The 26,447-nt window shown below is 34.6% G+C and overlaps 4 protein-coding genes across 4 annotated transcripts; 2 read left to right on the forward strand and 2 right to left on the reverse strand.

Annotated features, from left to right (window-relative positions):
- Positions 1-4,597: 4,597 nt before the first annotated feature.
- Positions 4,598-5,616, forward strand: MONOS_11918 (uncharacterized protein; the record flags this gene model as incomplete). Its single annotated transcript, XM_067864494.1, has 2 exons — positions 4,598-4,930; positions 4,984-5,616. The coding sequence occupies 2 exons, from the start codon at positions 4,598-4,600 to the stop codon at positions 5,614-5,616; spliced, it is 966 nt and encodes a 321-aa protein (XP_067730023.1).
- Positions 5,617-6,378: 762 nt separating this feature from the next.
- Positions 6,379-12,165, reverse strand: MONOS_11917 (uncharacterized protein; the record flags this gene model as incomplete). The annotated part of the gene is made up of 1 exon (XM_067864493.1): positions 6,379-12,165. One exon carries the CDS (start codon positions 12,163-12,165, stop codon positions 6,565-6,567), a length of 5,601 nt encoding a protein of 1,866 aa, XP_067730024.1. The 3' UTR covers positions 6,379-6,564.
- Positions 12,166-18,210: 6,045 nt separating this feature from the next.
- Positions 18,211-18,549, reverse strand: MONOS_17401 (uncharacterized protein; the record flags this gene model as incomplete). The annotated part of the gene is made up of 1 exon (XM_067870319.1): positions 18,211-18,549. One exon carries the CDS (start codon positions 18,547-18,549, stop codon positions 18,211-18,213), a length of 339 nt encoding a protein of 112 aa, XP_067730025.1.
- A 6,511-nt stretch (positions 18,550-25,060) lies between these two features.
- On the forward strand, positions 25,061-26,416 carry MONOS_1006 (uncharacterized protein; the record flags this gene model as incomplete). Its single annotated transcript, XM_067862470.1, has 2 exons — positions 25,061-25,170; positions 25,224-26,416. 2 exons carry the CDS (start codon positions 25,061-25,063, stop codon positions 25,861-25,863), a joined length of 750 nt encoding a protein of 249 aa, XP_067730026.1. The 3' UTR covers positions 25,864-26,416.
- Between the last annotated feature and the right edge of the window lie 31 nt (positions 26,417-26,447).

The following is a 26,447-nucleotide window of genomic DNA, read 5'->3' on the forward strand; positions in this document are numbered from 1 at the left end:
CTTTTACCTGTGGCACACTTTCCCGATTGTAACAAACTCGTCAATCGTCTCTCTCTGCCAGTCCGAGTTCAAATACAACAATGCTCCATCCAATACCAATCATTTATTCACATCTCTTTCTTTTCACTTCTCTCTCCTCCCAAACAGCATCTCCCCAACAAACGTGAAACTCATCGTCCCGTCCGGCTGTATCACACTTCCACAACCGGCTCCCCCACAATCCCCTCCCGCTCTGTACACAGCTCCACCAGCACCTCCTTCACCATCTCCATTATAAGATTGTACCTCCATCTCCCATTCGCTCATTCTCCTTCAACAATCGCATGCTTCAGATTCACAGGAACACTCAGCAGAAATTTTTCGTCCAGTGATTGGATATCATCATCATCATTTTCATCGGCTTCATCATCATAACGCTTTCTTTTATATTTCCTGAGCGTTTTAAAAAAGAAAGATTATTTTCAATTAAATCTTCTTCTTCTTCTCTATCTTCTTCTCTGTAATCTTTATCTTCTTCTACTACTGCTGCTTCTTTTTCTTCTTCAATCTCTTTCTTTTTCGCATTAACTCCTTTTTTTCTTTATTGTTGTTCAAACTTCCTTCAAACATTTGCAATCATCATGAACTTCCTTAACTTTGTTCACCTTATATTTCCGAAATAGTGAGCTCTCGGCTGCTTTTCACTCCTCATCTCATGGAATGAATTTTTCTTTTGTCAATTTCGAACAATATCGTTTCGCCCTGACTACTAGCAATAAATGAAATTGAAAATACATATGGGTGATTATTTTAAAAATCATATCTTTTTTCGGGGTGTTGATTTTTTTAAGATTGTTGGTTTTTTGAATAAAAATTTTAATGCAAAAGAGAAAAAGCATGATAATTGTTTTTTTTTAAAAAACAAATATTTTTAAAGAAACACAGATAAAAATGTACTCAGTTAGCCCTTTCACTTTTCAATTTTTGTTTATCGATATTCAAGAAATATTTTTTTTCCGATATTTTTGTATGAAAAAATATGATTTCAAAAATAATCACCCATATATAATTTTTTTAATAAATACAAATAAAATATAAAGTTCATTATTCGCCTCTTTTCGTTTGTATAATGGAAGCTCATGCTTCAACACGCCTTCCAGCAATCAGAATAATCGACTTTCACTACCCTCAGAAAAACACAGTTGCAGTCCTATCGGCCTCATCGCTGCATAAAACTCGCCTACTCCAGCAGCCACATTTTGGGTGCATGGAACTACCGCTCTGTGGGTGTTTGTGCCACTTTTGTTGAATTTGGCCTAGTTTGATACTCTCCATAACAGATTTAGGTCAGATTCAGAAAAGGGGCACAACACGATGCGCTGTGGCTGAATGGGCATGTAAAGAAAACGTGATTTCAAAAGAATGGATTTATTGTGCTTGAGGAAGGATTTGAGTGTTTGGGGAGAAACATGGTTTTGGAAAAGACTGGAGAGTGTGAGTGGTAAGTTTTTTTTTTTTTTTTTTTTTTTTTTTTTTTTTTTTTTTTTTTTTTTTTTTTTTTTTGGAGGGGGAGGGAGGGGGAGTAGGAGGAGGGTTATTTGAAGCGCAGCAAGAGGAAGAGTGTTTGTCGATGTACAAGTGAAGGGGGAAATGGAAAGGAGGATGTTAGGGAAGAGAAGAAGAAAAATGAAAAAAACTTCTTGAAGTGTGAGTTATTTTTCATATTTCCTTTTTTTATCGGTACCAAAATTCTCTGGCTCTCTGGAGCACTTTTCGAAAAAATGAAATAACAGAAAATCTTCAAAATGATTATATGTGCTATTCCTGAAAAATTTTTTTTTTATTTTTCAATTTTTGAAAAAAAAATCTGGTATTTTTTGTTTTATTTTTAAGATCAAAGACTTGCTCATATTTTCACGAGCTTTTTGTTTTGAGTGTTTTGAGTTATATCATTGTTAATAAACTTAACTTCTTTATGTATTTTGTTATTTTTTGATATTAAACACTTCGTATTTTTATTCCTTTTTCCATTTCTCAAAATTTCATTGAACAGAAGATTTTATTGGAACAAAGGAGATTTTTTGTCTTGTAAAATAAGTCGAAATATGAAAATCATACACAAACAAAGGAATACAAAAGGAAGAAAATTTTGTATTTTTTATGATACTAATAAATTTTCAAAAATACTTGTTTTTGTATATTTTTGAATCTTTAACTTAAAATCACATTCTTTCGTTTCATAATTTTTGTGATAATCATAACATTCATTTTTCCAACAACTTTTCAACATCAGAAAACAATACTATACAAAAATCACTGTTAATCTTCTGTTCAATGATATTTTGAGAAATGGAAAAAGGAATAAAAATACGAAGTGTTTAATATCAAAAAATAACAAAATACATAAAGAAGTTAAGTTTATTAACAATGATATAACTCAAAACACTCAAAACAAAAAGCTCGTGAAAATATGAGCAAGTCTTTGATCTTAAAAATAAAACAAAAAATACCAGATTTTTTTTTCAAAAATTGAAAAATAAAAAAAAAAATTTTCAGGAATAGCACATATAATCATTTTGAAGATTTTCTGTTATTTCATTTTTTCGAAAAGTGCTCCAGAGAGCCAGAGAATTTTGGTACCGATTTTTTTTTTAGTCACCGATAAATTCCTTTCCCTGTTTTAATACTTTTTGTTGGATGAACAGTTTGGTCGCGCCTTTCATTTGCTGTTCAAAGGATGGAGGTAGATGCGGAGGAAGACTGGAAGAATGAACATCGAACGCAACACTTTGCATTGGGGGTGTGGAGATAGAGATGCGACAGAGATGGAGTTGGATGAAAGGCTGACAACGAGAGGGTGTCTTGCACCAAAGAGAGGCAAAATATGGAGATTTGTTTATTTTTTATTTTATTTGAAAAAGGATGATGGAAAATGAAGTGGAAAAGATTTTGCATCGTTTGTGGAAGAGATGGAGGATGTGTGGTGGAGAGACGTTGCAGCTTTGAGAGAAAATGTGGAGAAGAAGGTGATACAACGACAAAGGATGAGAAGGGGTTCTTCAGATGAAATCCACACCTTTGCAAGTATTTTAATAAAACTGAGTTTGTGGAGGTTATTTGAGTGGAGGAAGAATACAGAATAGCGCATTGACTTTAATAGGAAGGCAGAAAGGAGGTGATATTATTTTCATTGAAATAAACAAGAGAGATTGATCAAAATAGTTTTGAAGATTAAAGGAAATGATGTATTGAAAAGAAGAATAAGAGGAAAACGAAGAAGCAACAATATTTTCAATTTTTGATTTCATTGATAACCTTAATAGCGTTGCATAAATACCACTTATCATCAATATCAAAATTGTTTTTCTTTTCAATTTAAATGACTTTTTTTACAAGTCATGGAAACATTCCTCCTCTCCCTCCCCTCCCAGAAAATATTCAATTTAGAAATAAAATCAATATTTGAACCATTTTTGGATAATTGGTGGTGCTCTTAATTCATTTTTGATGAATTCTTTATGTTTCAACAATAATGAAATTTTTCACAAATATCTTTTCAATATTTTTTTATATAGGGCAACATATTTGTCTTCAGGCATTTTCATTGAAAAATCATTCACTTTTCATTGACTTTTTTGAATCAAAAAACACAAAAAATATAATTCCTATTTTTGACATTCGAAAAATACTGGAAAACTTTATGTATTGATTTCAACGATGCCTGTTTGCGGATGTTATAATCCAATTCGTTTTCATATTAGGAAAAATTTAGGAAAGTTTTAAATGATGCTATTTTTCTTGCTTTGCGCAGAAGCAGCTTGAAAGTCCGAATTTTCCCCCATATGTTATTTGCTGACAATCATTCGTTGTTAAAAAACATTTCAATAATTATATTTGCAAAAAATAATATTTTTTTATTTACGATTGTCACAAAAATAATTAAAATGATAATTTTATCAAAATTTGTTGGTTTCCGTTCTGAAAATTATTCACTTGATATTTGAAAAAAAAAGTTGTGATTAATAAACAGTAATTTTTGATTACCACAATTTTCATAAGAAAAATGATCTTCCCACAATTTTCATAAAACTTGACATTTGTTGATGAAACTTAAAATAACTGCCTTATTTTCAATTTTTTAGAAAAATTTTTAAATTTCTTTATAATTTCAAAATAACATATTCAAATTTCAAAATTTTTCAAAAATTTCACAATTACACAAAAAATGCACAATTCATCTATTATTTTCAATAACAGAAATTATCAGCTAGGGTGGTTATTTTATCCGGACATTTTTTTTATCCGGACAAAAATTTTAATTATGAATTATTTCTTCCCACTTTTTGGATATTTTATAATATTTTTGATATATAAGGAAAAGTCAACAGTTTGAATTTCAGATCAAATTACTATACCTAATCTCTGATAGGGGGGGAGATGGGGGGGGGGGGGGTTAGCTCCTCCATCTCTGATTTGTGCCTCCCCTGAGGAGATTAGGTAATAGCAAGGGGTATTACTAAGTTAGAATTTAATCGAAAAAAATTTTTTGATTTTATTTCATTTCAAAAAAAATTTTTTTATAAAAATAAATAAAGATCATAACCATAACTTTATTTGTATGAGCGCAGTGAAACAAAGAAAAGAAATTGGACTAACGAAGTTAAGAGATTTGATGATATCTTTCCAGTATCGTCAAATCAAAAATCGATTAGTACATATTGCCACAATAAATGCTGATGGAAAATGCCGTGTTACCAACGCTGCTAATCTGAATGAATTCTCTCGTTCATCGATAAACCGAGCTGTAACTGCCGTTGAAAAGGGAAGAACCGTGGGAAAAGTTGGCCGGCCAGAGCTGTTCACAAAAGATGACAAAGAAGTGATAACAGGAGTCATCAGAATCGAAAGTGTGACAGGAGTGAGTTATTCTGTAACTCAAACAAAACTATTGGTGTGCATTATTATTTCTTTCTAATAAATATTTATGATTGATTATTATTAAAGATGGAATCAGTGCTAACCGATAGAAAAATTCGAAGTGGAGAAGAAGAAGATCAAGAAGTTAAAATTTCAAAATCAACTCCGTATTCGTTTGTCAAACGAAATCCAGATTTGAAAACGTCCATTCCTCAAAACGTTGATATTCAACGTTTATCTGTATCCAATAAGCAGTCTCTTCAACCTTTCTTCTCTCTTCTGAAATCACTTCATGACACTCACAAATACTCCACTTCACTCATCTTCAACACCGACGAATCCTCTTTGAGTCTCTCCGACTCCACAAAACAACTTGCTGTTCATCCTTCAGATGTTCCAGTCGGGTTTTCCAAGACACCAATCTTCGAGCCAAACTCCACCCTTGTGGTTGCAGTTGCAGCAGATGGTTATTCTTCACCAAGCCTTGTTCTTTGGCCATCCAAAAGACTTCCAAAAGAAATGAAGGTCTTGCTCAGCCCGCAGATTCACGCCTGGGCAGACAATGATGGATGGATGACAGATGCATTGTTTGCGCGATATGCTGAAGAGATACTACTGTCTGGAATAGTTGAAAGAAGAAAATTGTTAGACATGAATGAAGATAGATGCTTGCTTCTCTTGGATTCTCATCCTTCAAGAGCACAGCCAGATCTTTGGTAAAAAAAAAAATGCATCAATTGGTGTCGTTACGTTTATCCAACGCAACACTCATCTTTCACAGCCACTTGACCGTGGAGTTTTTGATGTGTTTAAAAGATGTTTCAATTCAAAAAATGTTGTTCCATCTTCTTCGATCGAACTCAGACGAAAAGCAGTTGCAAATGCCTTGCCACAAGCTTTGCAAACTGCATTGCTACCTTCAACAATTCACTCTGCATTTGAAAAGAGCGGCGTGTTGTCTGGGCAGTCCAATTCTGTATTGATGAAGTTACCTGACACTCCTTCTGTTCAGCTGAAAAAAAAATCCCATCGTTTCAATTTCCATGGAAAAAATATTACCGACCAAGCATTTTTAGATGAATGGAAAGCATACAAAAAGATGAAAGAGGAAAAGAATATTGATGATTCTGCAGAAGAAATAATTGAAAAAGATTTGTTTTCTGAAGAGAAGCCGAAAAAAAGAAAAATATTCAAATCCCAAATTTTAAAAGATGATGATTTAGAAGATGATAATGAACGAAGAAATACCAGAAAAATTATTAAAAGAGAATTGATGGATTATATTTACTATTGATTGTTGCATTTTTTTTAAAATTTCAACATGCGATTTATAAAAAAATATTTATTTTTTTATCAAAAAATAAAAATTATGTCCGGATAAAAAAATCACCCTATTGCATTTAAAAACTTTCTTTAAAAAGTTAATTTTCTTTGATTTTGAAATAACGAAATAGATTCATTTTTTAAAATTGTCTATATCTCTAAACATCACATTGTATTGATAAGCTATATTCATTAAATATGAAATATAAGTCATCGAAGTGAGGGGAAATATTGAAAATATATATATATCATCAAAAACATAATTTTATCACATATTCAAATTTGTTCATATGAAAATACATAAATAAAACAAACAAAATGTGAAATACATAAAAAGTCTGAAGATCACATTGATCCAATCATTGACTGCCTCCGTAGAATTGAATTTGGTCTGTTTGGTCTTAGTAGCAAAGCAAGCGCTTGGTCGTCACGAGTAAAATGGTTTTGCAGAAGCATAGTTATCTGCTTCTTCCCAATAATTGTCGTCTCACGCTTTTTCGCCTTGATGATATCGCCCAGCACTGTCAGCCTCTGCCTGATGATCAGATGCTGCCGAGTGTGATAGTTTCTCACAGCCAACAGAATTGAGACAGGAACATTCGCAGACTCGAATGCATTAGGTGTAGGCGTCATGACTGATGGCGACACAACACTGTTGACATCTTCAAAGGGGGATTTGCACGCGTCTTCGGAGAATGCGTCACCTGTCAGCACAGACGGAGTGATGGGCGAATAATGCGGCTGAGAGGCACGTCTGATTGCAGAATTCATAGCGCGCTCTTCGCGCTGGAACGCTTCCAGAATCTTCGCCATCAGCGCTTCGTACAACGACACAATCGTGGCTGTCGACGATCTCCAGTTCAGAGACTCAAACAGGTTCTGAACAATCTCCATCACTTCCCGCCTCCGCTCGTCCAACGCAGGGAAATCAGTCGTCATTGCCTTTGTGAATGAAGTCTCGACTTTTTCTTCGTCTTCTTCTGGAAGCATCAGCATCAGACTGTTGGTGATCTTCGTCTTGTTCCGAAACGAACGATACAGAAATGTGAGCAAACAAGAATCAAGAATGATGATGCACAGCACAATCCCAACAGAAACCAGTATGACAACGTTCTGTGCAGATTTTATCTGTTCAGCAGCTGCAGCCACAAGATAATTGCTGATATTGTCCATCCCTTCCAGCAGGTCATAGCGTACAGCAGACACAACAAACGGGTAGATCGGGTTCTGTGCTGTGATGGTTGACAGCTCGCAGTGCGAAAGAGTCTGGATTTGTGTGCAGAGGCGAGTGTATATCATCATCAGAGAAGGCGGCGCAAGCTCGCTGTATCTGTACAATCGCGTGGTGAGATCCAGACTTGAGCATGTTTCCTTGTTCTGCACAAAGCACTCCTTGTTGTGCAGCAGCGCCTCGCCATTCACTGCTGTCGGTGCCCTCGTGTTTGGCAGGTTGTCGATGATAAAGTCAGACGTCTTTGCTGCATCGTGATTTCCAAAGTGGATCTGCCTGTGCATCCGGTTCAGATACGAGTTCAGCTTAAACATGATCGTGGCCAGCACTTTTCTGTCGGTGCACATGTGGTCAGTGCTGTTCCATGCGGGGTTTGTGGAGTATGCATACTCCATCCGGTTTGGAATATCAATGGAAGCATCATTTGTCACAATGCGCATCATAATCACCTGGATCATCACCAGAACAGAAGGGCGGAGTCCAGAAACAATCAGCATTGCGATGTAGTCCTTGAAGGCGATGGTCAGCTGAGCAACGACTTCTATTGCAGCCACTGTACAAAGATAGTTGAACACGAAGATGCTCAGCATCATGATGATGTCGACGACTGAGAAGTCTGCTGGAAAGTGTTTGAAGCCATCCTCCATCTTGTCCAGATCGGTGAACAGCTGCTGCTCCCACTCGTCGTCTGCAACGGTGCGTCTCAGAAACCCACGTGGCTGTTCATGTTCTTCATCGTTTTCATTCAAATCTCTCAAAAGCGGTGGTAACTTTTTGTTGAGCGCTGAAAGCGCAGAAAGATCAGGGAATTTTGAGCCACTGGAGAAAGATGCATTTGACATCAAAGGAAAAACTGGAGGAAAAGAAGCAGTGGATGATGAATTGGATGAAGAAGATGATGATGAAGAGAAAGAGGAAGAAGTTGCTTGGAAGCAATCTGCATTTGCTCCTGTGTTTGTGTTTGATTGAGGTGAATATGGTGTGGAGAAGGAAGAAGAGCGGCACTGCAGCACCATCGCCTGCGAGCTGCGCATAGGTGAAATGGAAGAAGAAGGGATTTGCTGCGCTGAAAGCGGCTGCTGCGGATTCTCAGCAGAAACATTGTTTTTCAGCGGCGAAGGCATCCTCACGCGCGGCGACTGTGCCTGAAACTGCAGCATGGAAAGAGAAGTGGACGGCGGCAGAAGCGGCTGAGATGCCTGCGACTGCAGCTGAGGCCGTGGGGAAGGAAACTGCGCAGAGGAGCCGAAAAGAGAGGGCTCTCTTTGGATCAGCAGCGGATTCATCGAGTCAGACGGGTTGAGCGACGCTGCATCGTCGAGTCTCGTGTCAGCATATTCGTATTCTTTGCCGCGAGGCTCAAAGCAATCAGCGTCTTCTTCATCAAACTGGCCTTCGATTCCTTCGCTCTTCTTGTGGTTCATTCCAGTGATGACGAGGCGCAGCTGTTCTTGCACCTGCTGCTTTGTCATTGAGTACAGTTTTGCATAAGTCGACTTCCGCTGCGAGATAATGTCGTACATAATCACAATAGAGAAAATTAGGTAGATGATGCTCAGGAGATTCACCACGTTGGACAGAACCACCGAATATGAGGTGATAATCCTATCGTTTGCATCAGAGGTGGACTGATACATCGCAAACAGGATTTTCTTCCCCCCTTCCACAGCTGACTGGAATGTGTTGCACATCAAAAACATAATGTTCGTGTGGAAGTCCGGGTTCGTTTCAGGCGAGTCCGAAGAGCCAATCAACCTCGCTTTCTGCACAAGAATAGCCAGAAGATCCATCATCGACGTGGGCTTGTGCACTTGTGTGACTGTTGATGCGCGTAATGTGTGTGAATTTGAAGTGGAGTATGAAGTGGATGAGTTGTTTTCAGAAAAATCAGATGCTGATGAATTCGTTGGAGGAAAAGAAGATAATGATGAAGATGAAGACGAAAATGAAGATAAATTATCAGAAGATGTTGAAGGACATAAACTTGTATTACTTACAGTCAAATCCTCATCCGATTTCACAGCATCGTCTGAGCCAATCATATTCCCACCGCCATACTCATTTATTGTGCTTGTAACTGTCGAAAAGTACTCCATCTCAATCGACACAGTCTCCCACGGCGCAACATTCTCTGAGTCTTCATACAGCCTCAGCGTGACTGACTCAATGATATTCGCCAGTTCAATCAGCCTGCGCGAACAAAACGAAACCCGCGGACGAACAGTGATTTCGACATCTTTGTTGACAAAGTTCTCAACTTCGTGCAAGTGGAGGAACATTCCAAAGGCAGACAGTTTTGAAGCAGACGTGACTGCGCTACAGATCTGCTGAAGAGACTCAAACTCTGTTATGTGATTTGACGCAAACGAAGAAAAAATCATTGAAGTTCCGATGAATGCGATACATATCAGCAGCGCAATCAAAGCAGACGCCAGCACAAACCGCGCAGCCACATTCTTCGAAGAGCGGTTGCCATTCAGCTCCATCAGAATCGATGCCTTCATACTCGACAAGGAATCCTTGTTCTTCCGGCTTCTTCGCCTGCGCCGGTTACCGGTATAGTTCATATTCGGCGGCAGCTCTGCATGCGATCCCGAACGAAACTGTGTCCTTGAGCCAGCAAACTGCGACCCTCTTCTTTTTGTGTCCCGCTCGAAATCTGGGTCAAACTCTTCGAACTCCTCCTCTGCCTGAATCGCCCGCGCAAAGAACACCTCAGCCATCGTATCGTCGTGGAACACCTCCAAAAGCAGCTGGCCGTAGTTGTTCAGCAGCTTCACATTCATCGGGTCTGCATCGAGCGCTTCCTCATACCCCTTCTTCGCAGCAGAAGAGGCCTTGGTGATGTTGTTGATGAGCTTCGGTATGATTTTGAGTGTGTCTACAGACTGACTCAGCATTATCCTCCAAAACATCTGCAGCTCATTCCTCACATTCTCGTGCTCTTCTTCAGCGGCTGTAATCTTCGCCTGCAGCGCCATTGTCGACAAATGCATATCATCTTCATCCTCAAAATCGTCCTCTTCCTCGTCTTCGTACTGGCCATATCCGAATGTGCTTTCACTGCTGGACAATCCACCTTTTCGTCCAACCGCCGCACCTCCACTTCCTCCTGCTCCTCCTCTCCTGTTGGTATCTTCTCCGTTCTGTTCATCTCCGTTGGCAGGTTTGTCCCCTCCCTCCCCTTTTGATTCGTCCTCATTGCCCTTCGCTACCATCAGGCTGCTGTTGCTGCTGCTCGGCGAGATGTACGACTGTTGGTTGTATCCATTGCGGTTTCTGTGGATGCGCCTGTTTTTGCGCACTCCGCTCAATTTCTCTCGCTGTTCTCGTTTGTCTTTGTCGATCTGCTTTCGCAGTGTCTTCGAGTTGATGGTGAAAGCCACTCGCATCGGTAGGTTCATCATTCGGCACTCCGTCAGCAGCTGCGACGCCTTCCGCATGTTCTTCGCAAAGAATTCCTGGAAGAGAGTGTAATCCAGCACCAAATCAGGTGCCAGCGAGAACTTCTGGAATGCTATCAAATAACCGCTGTTTGCCAGCTCAATCAGCTCGTCTGTGCGGTACTGCTTGTACTGAAGAAAGCGGAACCCCTTTTCGACATACGACTCCGAAGACAGCCTCATCACTCGCTTTCGTAGCGTTGTCATCGCTGGTGATTGCTCTTCCTTTTCATCAGGTGGTCCTTGCAAAGGCTTTCCAACTCTTGAGTTTACTTTTGCTTCGATCTCGACCCCATTGTTGCTGCTGCTGTTTTTCTGCTCCACGCCTTCTTCAAATGAGTTTGTGCTGTCCTCGTATTGAGTAAAAAATGACTCTGAGTTCAGTTGCTCTTCAGAGAAAAACCACAGCTTCTTCATCTTTTTCTTAAGAAATATGCAGTACACAATCCCAAGAATAACAGAAAAAACACCTCCAAGAACCATCATCAAATATTGTCCATTGAAATGCAAACGATCCTTATTTGCACCCATTCCAATTTCACTACATAAGCGAAGCGTTCCAAAGGCAACAAACATTAGTCCATGAATGCAATTTCCTGCATATGTATAAAATGGTTGCTTCAGAAGAATAACAGTGGCCATTGCTGCTGACGTTCCGATAGTTACTAGCCCTCTCCAAAATGGCCAATCAACCAACATTCTCATTGCAAACACACACCCAAAAATCATTACATAAAAAACAGAAGTCCACATTCCATTAGATATTGAAGTAATACCACCGTGTTTTGGATTTTGTTGTGTGATCAGAATGTTAATCAAGAAAAACATAATTAAAAGCAGAGGAAGGCATTCGTACGAAAGAATGCGCGCAATTAATGGTAAAGGCGTTCTTTCAAAACATAATCGATGAGTTGATCTCAAAACATTTTCAGAGACTTCACTATCATTGAAGCAATCAATAACATCAATTAGTATGTGCAACGATGGGATGAATAAGATTGTTTGTATCAAATCATGAAATAGCAATTCGCATTCAATAATCAAAGGCCATCGATTATATGCTTTCTGGAAAAAAACGGCAACCAATGCTGCAAAAATAAAGAAGAAATTATAAAAAATTCCAATTGCTATTGTTAGAATTGGTGCATTATTTCCAAGTGGAGCATGAAATGAAGAGCCATCAAGATATCCAAAGATTCGAGAAACATTTGTCTGTTGATGTGTAAATGGATCAACTTCATAAAATGCAAGAGCACAAAAGGAAATCATCATCACTATAAAAAGAAAAAATTCTAAAAATCTTATATCTCTCTTTGGCTGTTTTGAAAAAGAACAATAATTGCAAAAGTTTAAAATATAGTCAAGCCTGCCGATATAGCGGATGGAAAAGCAATAGCAAAATTTTCGTAAATATTCCCACTCCATCAAGTGCTAACGACTTGCTTGCTATCATCTATGAAAGTAATAGGATAAAACGTTGGGACTAATGAATAATAATGTATACTCTGATCTTTTTTGATATTTTTATTCAATATCAAACTCGTTCAAAATATTTCAAATCTGCATCATTGATTCAATTGAACGAAAATGGATCCTTTGAAGGTTGATCATAATTCGCTCAATTAGAACAAAATATTTTGTTTCCGATTTTTGTTCCACGCATTCAAAATGCCTATAACTTATATTTCAAATAAAACTATTACCCTTCACCAAATTTTTATTTCACTTTTTCATTAAATTCTTCATATTTATTATTCACAAAAAAAAAATTGCAAGCTTTCCTGGGAAACAAAACCTGGATCCAAGGCCTTCAAGTTTTTTTGCATTTTTCAACAAAAAAACAGGACGGGTTTAGTCTTGTCTACGTTCTTAGTAATTAACCAACTCATTGGATAAGCAAAAGCAACAATTTATTTTTTATTCTTTAGAGATATTTTACAATTACATAATTCATTTAAAAATCTTCTTCCATTGACATTGAATTCAGCATGCCTTCATTTCCCATTTCCGTTATTTCAACATTGATGCTTTTATTAGTGAAATTGCTATCAAGCGTCATTGAAAAACTATTTTCCTGATTCACATGACTTTGATAATTATTTGATAAAGAATTTTCACAAAAAGTATTACAAAAATTCGAATTTAAGAAACACACCTTTGACATTCCTGCGTATCTTTCATATGTATTTATTTGATTCACACAACTATCATTTTCAGTATTATCATTGTCAATACAAGTTTTTTCGCTGTTAAAAAAAATTCAATATTTTCAACCTATTATCAATTCCTTTTCGAACATTTTTTCCAAATCTTCCTTTTTTTGTGTCTTCTTTTTCTTTCTCTTTATTTCTATTATCGTCAAATAATTTTCTTTTTTCATTGTCTTTTCTCATATTTATTTTGTAAGTTATTTCAATCATGCCTGCATTCAAATTGCTGCTTAATGGTGATCCCATCAATTTTCCATTATTTTTCCTGATAATTAAAAAACTTTTCATGTTTTTAACAACAAGCTCACCCCAGCTAATTTCCGGTAACTCTTGAAGCCTGATGAATAGTAACATACACAATAAATAAAGAAAGAAATGAAGAAAGAAAGAGAAAGAAAAAGAAAGAGAAATAAATGAAGAGAGAAATAAAAACTGAGAGAAATAAAAATTGAAATAAATAAAAAGAATAAAATTTTTAGACACACAGTAAAAAATAAAGTTTTGTTTGTGTTTTTTTCGTTTTCAAAAATTCTGTCGAAGCAGATGACGATGAATTAGAAGATGCAGATGCTAATTCAGATATGATATTATTTGAAATATAAATTGAAGAATTATTATTTACATTAATTAAATATGAATAACAATTAAAACAGAAAAAATCAATCAAATCAAAAATATTGTTTATTATTTTAATATCCAAATTATTATTAATTAAATTCGTTAAAAAACCAAATTCACTGTCGTAGTCGTTTTTGCCATGGTGTTCAGCAAAAAATGAAAGTGAACAATGTTTATTTTTTAAAAGAAAAGAATTATCAGAAAATAATAAATATCAAATTCTTGAATTACTAAAATGCGGTCCATTGTCGCAAAAAACGAAAAGAATCAACATTAATAAAAATATCAAATTATAATAATTAATAAATACATTCACAAACAAAACGATAATCGTATGATAATATTTCAGAAAAATAATTAGAACAACACTTTTTTTAAATACCAAAATTATCAACATAAAAAACAACAAAACACAAATGAGAAATTTGTTTCTTGGAAAAAAAGCTCCTCCCAGTTTCATAATTTGAAATGGACACCCATCAGTTTTCCTTAAAATCCATAAGGATTATTTCTTCGTTTTTTTTCAATTAATTTTTCATAATATGAAAAAACTCTCTCTGTTAAGTTGCCATTTTCTTGTGTTCTTTAATCAACTGCATTTCTTTATTTTCATTCTCTCTCAATTTTTTCCCGTTTCTTTTTTATTCTCTCTCTTTATTTTCTAAATATTCTCCTTTCATACACACCTCGCAAAGATCTTTTCTTTTCTTTGCTTTTTCAATATTTCTCTTTTTCTAACATAATGAAGAATATGATATTTTTTGCTTCAATTTCTTTTTTCATATCATCATAAAGTTGCTTTTTCGTTTTTTCAATTATTCTTTTTTTATTTTCTGAAAATTGCTTTTTCTTTTCATATCCTTTCATTTCTTTTTTACAAGTTTTTTCGTTATTTTCAAGACGATTTTATTGATGATGGCTGATGATTTGATGAATAGAGTCATTATTTTCAATATTATCTTTATTTTTGTCAAATATTTTTTCTTTTATCTTTTTTTTCAACAAATAATTCGTTTCAATTATCGAAGAAGAATTTAATTGTTGGTCTGTCTCATGTGATGTGTAAATTTCTTCAATATTTTGATTGATGTGGTTGTGTGTGATGTTTGGCATAAGCGAAGTTGTCAAGCATGTGAGATCTGCATCAACTGCTCAATCAACACAAGCAGGGCTTTCTGCCAAATGATTAAATGAAGTCTGAGGATCGATGGAAGTTGATAGTGCTTTTTCTCTTTTTGCCAAGAATGTTTTTAATAAAAGTGAAAATTTTTTAAACATATGTTAATAAATATTTTATTGAATTATTTCACAATGTTATTGACATATATGCATAATGATAAAAAACTGAATGCGTTTATTCCTTCTTCTTCTGTTCTTGCAACTTGATGAACTGTGGCACAACAGCCAGCTTTCAATACTTTCATGTTGTTCATCTGCTTTTTGAAGAGAAACATTTTCTTAATCAAACATTTGTTTCAAGTCATCTTTTGGCAAAAAAAAAACTTTGCATGCCTTTTTTGCTGAAGCTTTCCTTATGGTTTTGTTGGATATCAGGGAAGATTTGTTGTTTGCTTTTCTCGCGAGAGTTTTAATACTCCCCGCGAGTCAGGACGAAGCCGTGGCTTGTCAGTTCGCCAAAAGAAAAATCCAAAGAAAGTGATCCCAATTAGCTGATTTTCTCTTTGCAATTCCAAGAGTTGTGCCGCACAGCTAACTTTTTAAGAGTGCTTTGGATTTTCTCTAAATTTAAAATCAATTCATTGGAATATACATAAATATTAATAGAAAAAAATAAAAGAAAGAAATAAAAATTAAAAACAAACAGTGAAAATACTTTGAAAGAAAGCTTCAGCAGCTTCCCGGAATGGTTCACCTTTATTGTGATGCAGCAGGAAGTGCATTAAACACCCTTCCGGGTTTTCCGGTGATAACGAATTCAAAAATTCAGATTTTTTTGGTTCCATACCGACTCTTTGTCGCACGGGAACTGGAAAAATACCAAAAGTTATCTTCTTTATCATTCATTCAACTGATAAAGGGAAAACTGATTAAATGAAAAGTTCTCAAAAACAGAAGTTTGATATGAACTTCTTTAATTAATAAAAAATTTGATGTGAAGATTGTTTTTTTTACACTTCATTGAGAATTGAAGGATTTGAAAATGCGTTGTTGGAAAAAAGATGTGATGAAGAAAATGCAAACATTGAAAAACTGAAAGAATGGATTTGACGAGCAAATGGCATGCATATTTTCAAACAAACCGAAAAAAAAAAAAAAAAAAAAAAAAAAAAAAAAAAAAAAAAAAAAAAAAAAAAAAAAAAAAAAAAAAAAAAAATAGAAAATACAACGTATTAACCCATGTATCAAAATGAAATGAAAATTGAAGAGAAGAGGAAAGACATTTTTCTGTGTAAGCGTGGAGAGGAATTCGTTAAAAAAATGAATTTGAATTGAATTTAGGTAAAAAATCAGGAGAATGAAGACGAAGAAACAGAAAGCGACGCTTTGGTGACATCCGCAAATGAGTGTTGATTCATGTCAATTTTCATCAAAGTCGGAACAGAAAAAGCAGTTTCTTCTTATTCCAATACTGAAGAAGAGAGAAAAGATGGAAAGGCAGAAATGCATGCCAACAGTATCAGTACCTGCATCGGAGAAGGAAGAATGTATTTGAGAGGCAACTGGATGAAAAGCTAGTGATTAAATAATCGATATCTACTGGAACTTCTTTAACTTCTCCATTTGTTGGATCGACTAAAACAGATGTTTGTTATGTTGTTTTTTTGTTGTTCTCTTCGCTTTTGTATTGAACGGGTGAAGATGAACTGCATATACAAATTCTGCTGGTGGTTTGTCATCTTCGACAGGATCGATGCGTGATGACTTTTCATCACGTAATCCATATTCGGAATAGCTTATCTACCTGCAGCAGTCAATACAAAAGCAGGAGACATTGAATGTAATTTCATGTGCAGACCATCCAGTTCACCCTGAACTGTCATCGGTGCATCAAATACCATTGCAGAAAGAGAATAACTGTGTTTCAAGGAGAGAGAAATAACTTGTTGATTGAAAGAATTGGAGAGAAATAGGAGATAGATGAAAAAGGTTTCATTTCCGGGAGCTAGAAATGTTGGGAAAGGGAATCAATGAACATGAGCATTGATTTGAATAACACAAAATATGAAGACGGAGATGTGCACGCGAAAGGAGTGTCCGAAGAAGATATTTAATGAAAAAAAAAACAGAAAAAGAAAAAGAAAAATAGGAGAAAATGGAGAAAGATGATGAAAAAGATGAGAAATATAGAGAACAATCGTAGAAAGCAGAAAAAGATGCGGAATACGAAATGTTTTAATAACATTCGTATGAAATACCAAGCTGCCTTAATTCTATATTTTGTTGTCCTGTTTTGTCTCCTCTCTTCTTTCACTTTCATCTTAGACTTCTTTCAAAAGGCTTATTCTGCAATTTGCTTCAATAGATGCTGCTGAAAAGGAAAATGAGATGATGAATGAAGCAGGAATATTATCTGAGTTTCCTTATTGCCTTTTCTCTATTTTTCTCTCGGTGGTGTAATAATTATTTTTGGAACTCATATTATGCTTCTCCCTTTTCGTATTGCTTCCTTCATCACCTCGAAAAATAAGCCAACAGAACATGTGCGAAATGTGAGAGAAACTTCGAAACAGCATCTTTAATGAAGAGGAGAAATTTTATTGTGAGTGCAGAAGAGAAGGAAGAGAAGGAGGTGGAGAAGGAGGAGGAGAAGAAGAAGGAAAAGAAGGTGAAGAAGAAGGAGGAGGAGGAGGAAAAGAAGGAAGAGGAAGAGGAAGATGAATAGGTAAAATGTTAAAATGATGATTGAGGAGAAGGTGAAGAAGCAGAAAAAAGCAAAGAAGAATGAGAAGACGAGGAAAAATGTTAAAATGATGAAGAATGAGATAAATAATTCGACATTTGTGTTGAAGATGATGAAGGCTGCCTGGGACTTGAAGAAGTTTGCGAATCAAACGAACGAGAGGCAGACGAAATAGATTGCATTGATTTGCTTTCTATTTGAGATAGCCCGCTTTTCTTTTCCGTCTCAAACGAAATAGCCGCTTTGCTAATCTCTCTGGCCACACCCTCCTTCTTCTTCGGGTTGATCATCTTGATTTCCGTACTTCTTCTCCATCTTCATCGGAATGCAGGCAAGACGCGGGTTCTCTTCAATTACATTATCTGTGCTTCTTCCGAGAGCTCCTCTGCGCCTTTTCGGCTATCCTGAAGTGAGTCTCGGTGTATTTATCTAGATCAGACGCCTCTCAATCACAGCAGCACCTCTCCATTCTGCTCCAGCACCTCTTCTTCTTCTTCACATCGCTGCTTGATCTTCTGCCTGCCGAGCAGAAGAAAGCCATCCAATTCGTCCCTCTGTTCCTCTTCCTCGCGATATCTGCTTTCTGTCTCCTGTTTGCTCTTGGCTGCTACTCCTTGCCAATTACCCTCAGCGCTGCCAGGACTTTCTTTCTCCTTCTCTGTCAAAGCAGTCGGGAATGTGGACATATGCAGTGAAGTCGCTGTATTCTCTTGCTCCTCTGGATGGTAACAGTGCTTGCCAGGATGAGCTGCCTCCGGTTCCGCGTGAAGAAGCATTAGCATTGTTGACTTCTCTCATTTCTTGTCTGTATAATTCACCATCTCCGTCTGCGTCCTCTTTTTTCTCCATTCTTATGATTTTGAAAGGAACAAAACCGACTCCTCTTTTTGCATCGGATTCATCCTTTTCCACAACTTCGCTTCCATCTATTCCAATTTCACCAGAAGATGCATTAAACACGATCATTTCGCAGTCATTTTGTGATGTTCTTCTTTCTTCAACAAAAGCACCCAGCAACTTTGCTTCCCTTTGTTCTCTCGCTTTGTTTTGTTTTTGTTCCATTCATCCCGATGTTGCTGAGCATAAGTCATATCTTTTGCTTTTGGAGAAGCATTTGACACAGATTTGGGTTGGCTGGCTGCTCCTCAAGTCAGAAGAGTTGCTGTGCACACAAAATAGAGAGATGAATGAAAAGTGGATGGAGGCGTATTTATCTATTGTGACATGCACAGTTCTACAAGCATCTTCATCATCATCACCTTTTCCTTTTTCTCTTCCTTCTCCTCTTTCTCCTCTTTCTTCTTCTTCCGAAAAGATATCTTCCCCACTGCAAACAGCACAAGTCCATTCAACACTATGAGACATCCAAGTGAAATTAGCAGCTATATTATTTTGTCGTTTTTCTTATCTGTTAAATGGAGCGAGACATCCTCCACAAACACATCTAATGGTTGCGCTGAACTAGTATGTGAAGAACAAGTGCATTCTGCAAAGGCAGATATCTCAGAGAGAGTGAAGACAGGGAGAAATAAGAGAAGAAACAGGGGAGCAGAAGTGTGCTTGAAGAGAAGAGACATAAGCGAAGTGGCAGATGATGCTGGTGGTTTCAGTGTTGCAGTGGGAGAGGGTGGATAAATGAATTAGGAGATGTGTTGGCTTTGATGATAAAAATGTTTATGATGATGATGAAAATGAAAATGAATAAAAACATTTTGAGTATTGAATGAAGTTGTGAATCTATTTCTTTTTTCAAAATAATTGTTAAAAAAAAACATTAAAAAATAACAGACTTTTTTGTTAAAACCTAAATTTCATAATTTTCACCACCTTGATATCTTTTATTTCATCCTTCAAAAGCCCTATCTCATTCCATGCATTTGCGCACTTCACCTTTCCCTCAGCCGAAGAGTGCATCAGAAGCACTTTCCATTTTTCTGTCGAGCCAGTCGTTCTTCGCCTCCACAACAGCACGCAAGCCATGCAAGGAAATACCAATGCCTTCCAACACAATCATCAAAAAGCAGGCATCTTTTGTGCAGAACCGTATGGATAAAGAAGAGATGCCTGAAATTGAGACAAGGATGAAGAAGACGATGGAAAATACAGACCACTCGATGAAAATAAACAAAAGTGAACAACTAACACGGAAGATAGAAGAGAGGGATGGATGTGTTTGAAAGGAGTGAAAAGAATAGGAGATAGAGGAAGAGGGAAAAAAAAAAGATAATGATAAAGAAAGAAAGGAAGCTATTTTCAAACAGATAGTGATTATTCTTTTTCTTTTAATTATATTTCTTGAAAATTTTGAATATTCAATAAATACTCATATTATCGTGTCTTCATCAAATTTTCAGTTTGAGAAAGTTATTTTTCAATTTTCAATGTCAGTTATTTGACGAAAATACTAACGATTATGATTAAATCTCTATCTGCAGCATAGACAATTCAGTGAAACGTCAAGACCTGTTCAAATAATATTAGAATTTAAGCAATATTCAAATCACACCTTTCATGAATATTCTCCTGATATTTCTTTAAAAAACACGTTTGTTTTCAAAAATGAAAATAAATTATTATTATGGATTTCGAAGTAAATATTTTTTTGCATAATAATGTCATATGCATTGTGATATGTGTGCAGAATAAGTTTGGAACAAAACATGGTTTTTTTCAAAAATGAAAAAATTTTGCCCCATATGATGTTGTCCATATTTCTTTGCAAAAATTATTCAAATGGGAAATTTTAAATGAATAATCAAAAAATTAACGTGAAACTGAATGTTTTTTTATTTAAACGGTTTGAACCATGATCAAATATATGATAAGCTACAATTTGTTGCAATTTGGAACTTCCTGATATCCGAACAATTCGTTCCTGGAATTCAAAAATTCTTCTAAGAATATCAACAGATATGATTTTTCAAGTGTTAGTTAGTTGGATAAGGCGATTGCAATTTATAATGACTCATTATGGTGAGTATTTTTGTGATGAGATTATCCTTTAAAGAGTTATTCATGTTAAAAATTGCGCAGAAATTAATTTGAAGCAATGTGCGACCTGATATTGTTTGCTTTTCATCTTGTTTATCAAATAATTTCGTGGGTATTTTCGTTTTTTCGATATTTATCGAATGATGCAGTATGAGACAAATTAAAGGTGCAAAACCAATAAGAAGTTGATGAATATGAGATTTATACTGAAATGAAGACTGATATTATTGCAAATAATGAAAAAAAGAAAACGGAACTTTTTCGCAACTCAGAAGAACGATATGGGTAATATTTTTTGAAAAGTCGCAAACGTTTAATTTTCTTATAAATCAAAAATTCCATATTATGCTCAGATTTTTGTTAACATGCAACAAACTTCTCTAATATGGAATCTATTTCTGGATAATGCTATTTCACCCATTTTGAAGAAAATTCGTGAGTGGAAACAGAAATTTGATCGAAATAAAAAAAAATTGATTTATTCGAAAATAAAACGTTTGCGACTTTTCAAAAAGAATCACCAATATGTGCATTGATTGTAAATTTATTTAAGCTTTCTTCCAATATTTGACAATAAATTTTCTAATTCATCTTTTTTGAAATGAACATCAGTTCGCTATGTTGCGAAAACTTCATTTTTATGAGAACTTTATTTTGCTGAATCAAAGTGTTTATTGTTTAAAGAAACCTTTGATTTGTTGAAGTTCTTTCTATCAACATTTATTTATGTTAGGTTTTTTTGGATTGTTTCTTCGCTAATAAGTTTTTTGTTTAATGTGTTTGTTTTCATGCGATTTTCATCTTCAATAAAAAATGCAAATATTTGTATTTAATGTTTTACTTATTAATTGAGATTATTTATGAGTAACAATGTTAATATAAATACACGATAGTATTTTTATCTTGAATTTATATATCGTTTCGTTTTTCTCAACAAAAGCATTTGATGAAAATTAGAAAAATCAAATTACAAGAAATCAATTGTGTTAATAAAATCTGATACGAAAAAAATTGATTTATTTGTACAAAAGGATGCCAATACGAATCAAAAAGAATAAAAAAACAATATTCACTCAGCACATTTCAATAAACTTTCTTAAATGCAAACAAAAACAAAAACTGCTTCAAAAACAAATTTTTCACTCCAAAAAATTAGAATTCCTCAAAAGCATTCTTTTAATAAATATCAATCGAGTGAAATTAATAATGCTGAAAATGAAAGTTGAAAAACAATATATGTGTGATTATTTTTGAAAGCATATTTTTTCTTTCAATATTTTCGGGCAAAAAATTTCTCTTGAACATTAAAAAAAGAATACTGAAAAATAAAAACACAAACAAAGGACATCATCATCTTTGTTTGAGCAATAACATTTGTTTATTAAACATTTGTGAAAAATTCAGCATTCGAAAACGAAATCTTTTCCCAATGACAAAAAATCCTTCAAAAAATAAACACCACGAAAAAAGTTATGATTTCTAAAATTATCATCCATATGAAGCAGAAAAATAGGTGATGCACAAACCATCAGCACTGTTAATTATGCCTGCACCAAAAAAAACAGCAAAAACTCAACGTTTCAACTAAAAGATGGAAATACAATAACAATTGGGCTCAAAAATGAAAAATATGGAACGAGTAGTTTTTTATTTGCATGGTATGATCGACATAAAAAAAGGACAAATCAACATTTTTTGGGACAGACTGAATGAAAAATTTTCGTGTCCCATTATAATTATAAATATGGGACAAAATATTTCACCTCAGGCATTTTCATTGGAAAATTATGCACTTTTCATCGACTTTTTGAGATAAAAAAATATTATAAAAATGGTTCTATTTTTTGACATTCGTGAAATATCACATAACCTTATATTTTGATTTCTACCATGCATGTTTATGGACATAAAAATCAAATTAATCTTGAAATCTGAGGAAGAAAAAAAATGTGATGAGTGAAGCAATTTTTTGTGATTTGTGCAAAAACAGCTTGAAAGTTTATATTTTCCCCCATATTTTAATAAAAAATTTTTATAATTTCAATAAAAAATGATTTCTTCACTCAAATATTTTGAATAAATTTTCTTATTACAATGATAAATTCAATACACCATTAATTATTCAAAATTGATCAACCAATAATTCGAAATATATAAATTGATTATTCTAATTGGTATCCTTTTCATTCAAAATTTATAAAATGGAGTGTTTTTAAAATAAATTTTTTTGTTAAAAATCGGTTATTTCCTGAGTATTGGAAAGTGATAAAGATATTATTATCTGTCTATATTTGCAGAAAGAATGAGAAATTGAACCTCTAATATTGTTATTTTAGAATAAACATAAAAATTATTGATATTTCAAAAAAAATATCATCTTCATGGAAATCGGAAAATTTTCGAGTTATTTCACCATTCGAGATTTAATCACACATTATTCAGTTTTAACTTATAATTTGCATCAATTTCTCAAACTGAATACAAACATAATTCATAATTGAATAAATCCATGAATGATCTTCCAGTATTCTTCATTTGCTTAAAATTGATCTTCCATAGATATTTTTATAAAAAAATGAGTTTTAACTGAATAATGTGTGATTAAATCTCGAATGGTGAAATAACTCGAAAATTTTCCGATTTCCATGAAGATGATATTTTTTTTGAAATATCAATAATTTTTATGTTTATTCTAAAATAACAATATTAGAGGTTCAATTTCTCATTCTTTCTGCAAATATAGACAGATAATAATATCTTTATCACTTTCCAATACTCAGGTTAAAACCGTTTTTGGTAAATGAAGAAGATAGGGGTACCTCTATTTTTTGTTTGATCCCAGAAAAAATGGAATAAACAACAAATATGAATATTTGTTTTATTCTCATCACTTAAAGTGAAATTTATTTGCACATTTTTGAAAACAAATTATGCTCGTTTTTCAGAAAATATGGGATTGATCAGTTTTCGTTTTCATTTGATCCTAAGAGAAATGGAAACAAATATATCTATTTCGAGATATTCAAGATTGTTTATGGACCCTGATTGCGCTTGGACATGGAACAGAGTTCAATGACTTAATTGCTGATCCAAAAAATGAACGAATTGTCAAAAACCAATGAATATATGTCCAAATATGTGGAAGCGTAGCTGGGTTTGTAAAAATTGCAAAAGAAAAATAAGTGTTTATAAGGACACTTCGTTTTTTATGTCAAAGATTGGGATATCAAAACTTTTGCAACTTTTGTTTTTATTATAAATGAAATATAATTTCAAACAAATCTCGTATTTAGTGGGCATAAGCAGAGATACTGTTTCATATTGGGCAAGTGTTTCTCGAACAGCTGCTGTTTACACTGTTTCTAAAATGGATTTGACATTGGGAGGATCAGAATGCATCGTTGAAATAGATGAAGCCGTTCTTCGCAAAAGAAAATTCAAAAAAGGAAGGAACAAGCAACAAATATGGATCTTTGGAATGGTAGAAAGTAAAACTGATCGTAACCAAGGAAAATATTTGATAGTTCGTGTCGAAAACAGAAAGAAAGAAACTTTAATACCCATTATTGAAAATTTCATAAAAAGGCAGACAACAATTTATTCTGACGATTGGCGGGCGTATTCCTGTTTGAATTCTTTGGGTTTTTAACATTCAACAGTTTGCCATAAGTATCGATTCAAAGATAAAACGACATCTGCTTGCCCGAATATTACTGAAGGGCTTTGGAGTCAATTAAGAAGGTTTTTACCACGTTCAAGTACAAGATTAAAACTTATAGATACTTATTTGGCAAGTTTAATGATGGAAAGAAACAAACCTTCACATTTTCATGAGTATGTTGAATGATTCATGATTTTGAACATGCAAAGGAGTTAGAAAAACAAATGGAGCAAACAAGAGATTTTGTCGATGAAAACACAGAGACTGATAGCGATATAACTCTAACAGCTGAAGGATCATCGGACGAGGATCTAGGAGCAGGTGATGGCAACAATACTTCTGAATACACTTTAAATTGAGTTTTTTAATATTTTTTCACATTCACAAAATATCTCAAGAATTCACTCAATATACTCATTTATTTTTTTTTAAAACAGCATAGAAATTGTTAGTGAAGCTTTTTGAGTACATTCAAAAATTTTCTATAAAAAAAATAGGTGCCCCTATCTTCTGCTGTTACCCCGATTTTTCACAAAAATATTTTATTTGTTATTTCCTTTTTTTAAATTTTGGATGAGAAGTTTACCAATTTCGAATAATAAGTTTTCCAAAATCGAATAATTAATGATGAAATTATAAAAAGATGAAAATTATCATGAATCGGAAAAGTTCCCGTTTTCCAGTCCTCCTTATATCAAAATACCATTTATATCTCTTTTTGGAAACAGATTATTCAAAGAATAACAAACACAACACTGACCGGCTGTATTATTTTTTTAATGCATAAAACGATTGATCGATGTGATCATTTATATAAACAATTTAATGCGATACATATTTAGTGAAATGAACAAGTTTGAAGGATCTTTGTATTTACCAAGAACAAAAGTGAAAATTGAGGTGCCTGAGGAGGATTCAGAGCTTGTCGCTCCGAAGTGTGCTTGCCTTATTGGAAAACCCGATTCATATTTTTGTTCACTTTTGAAAGGTCTGAAGAAAATGAAAAAACAGAGGATCAAGACACGGAAGCAAGAAAGGATAGTTTTCGTCAAGTTGTTGGGAATCAATCGAAAATAGCCATCAACGATAAGCTGATGGAAAGATTGTCAAAATGCACAATTGCACTTCTGTCAAAGAGCATTCCTGACGTTGCACAAACAGCCGAACGCAAGTCGGGCAGATTGGCCATTCATTTGTCGGACATTGGCAAGAGCATGCGGAAAGATATTTATGAATATTATCGTTTCGTGAACGAGGCACACAAGCTGTCAGTGAGCGAAATGGTTGTGTCTTTCATATTTATGAGAAGGCTGGTGGAGCGAGATTGCGAGAGCAGAAAGGAAACAGCAAAAGGATTTGTTTCATTCGACAGCTACACATCGAACATTTTCAACTCAATTTGCCTTGCCATCAAGTTTGTTGAGGGATTCAATGGCGGAAGCATGGATCCCCTTTCGAGAGAAAAAGTCGGTCAGCAATTGAGCACAAGCTATTCTTCGGAGAGTGAGTTTTTACGAGCAATAAATTGTGAATGCTCGGTCAATAAAAAGGAATTTCAGCAAGCTTTTGAAGAATTGGTGAATCCTTTTTACGGAGCGAAGGGGTTTGCAGAGAAATGGAAGCATTAGAGCGTTTGTCGATGTGCTCGCAATGCAATTTGCTGAAACCAAAGCATCAGGCCAAATGACACACGATTTGTGATTTGTGGGTGTCAAAATGTGCAATTGTGTTGATTGGATTTCAAGGAACAAATTTGTTATATTTTGAGTTGTATTTCATGATCTTTTGATGTTTTTTGTTTTTTCCTGAAATTTACGTTGAAAACGTTAAGTTTATTTGTTGTATTTTAAACAAGTATTTATGTTCTGTTGAGAGTCTATTCGGATGCCAAAATCTGTGCTGAAAGTTTTATCCTTAAAGATTTTGGAGTTTTTAAAGGATTTGCTTTTTTGAAAGCCAACCTTTTCTCTTTTTTTGTTATTGTTTAATTTTTCGGGTTTTTTAGAGATTTTTCGAGTGTTTTAGAAAAGAAGTTTGGGTTTGCACATCACACAAATTTTCTTAATTTTTTTACAAAATATATTACGTTTTCTTCGTTTTCGTTCTTTTTCGTTCTGTTTCATTCTTTTTCGTTCTTTTTCGTTCTTTTTCGTTCTTTTTCATTCGTTTTGGATGAATTCTTGATACAGTCTTTATGTCTTCAATTTTAATC

Source organism: Monocercomonoides exilis (genome assembly GCF_001643675.1).
Source record: "Monocercomonoides exilis strain PA203 chromosome Unknown scaffold15-1837935, whole genome shotgun sequence".
Classification (NCBI taxonomy): Eukaryota; Preaxostyla; order Oxymonadida; family Polymastigidae; genus Monocercomonoides; species Monocercomonoides exilis.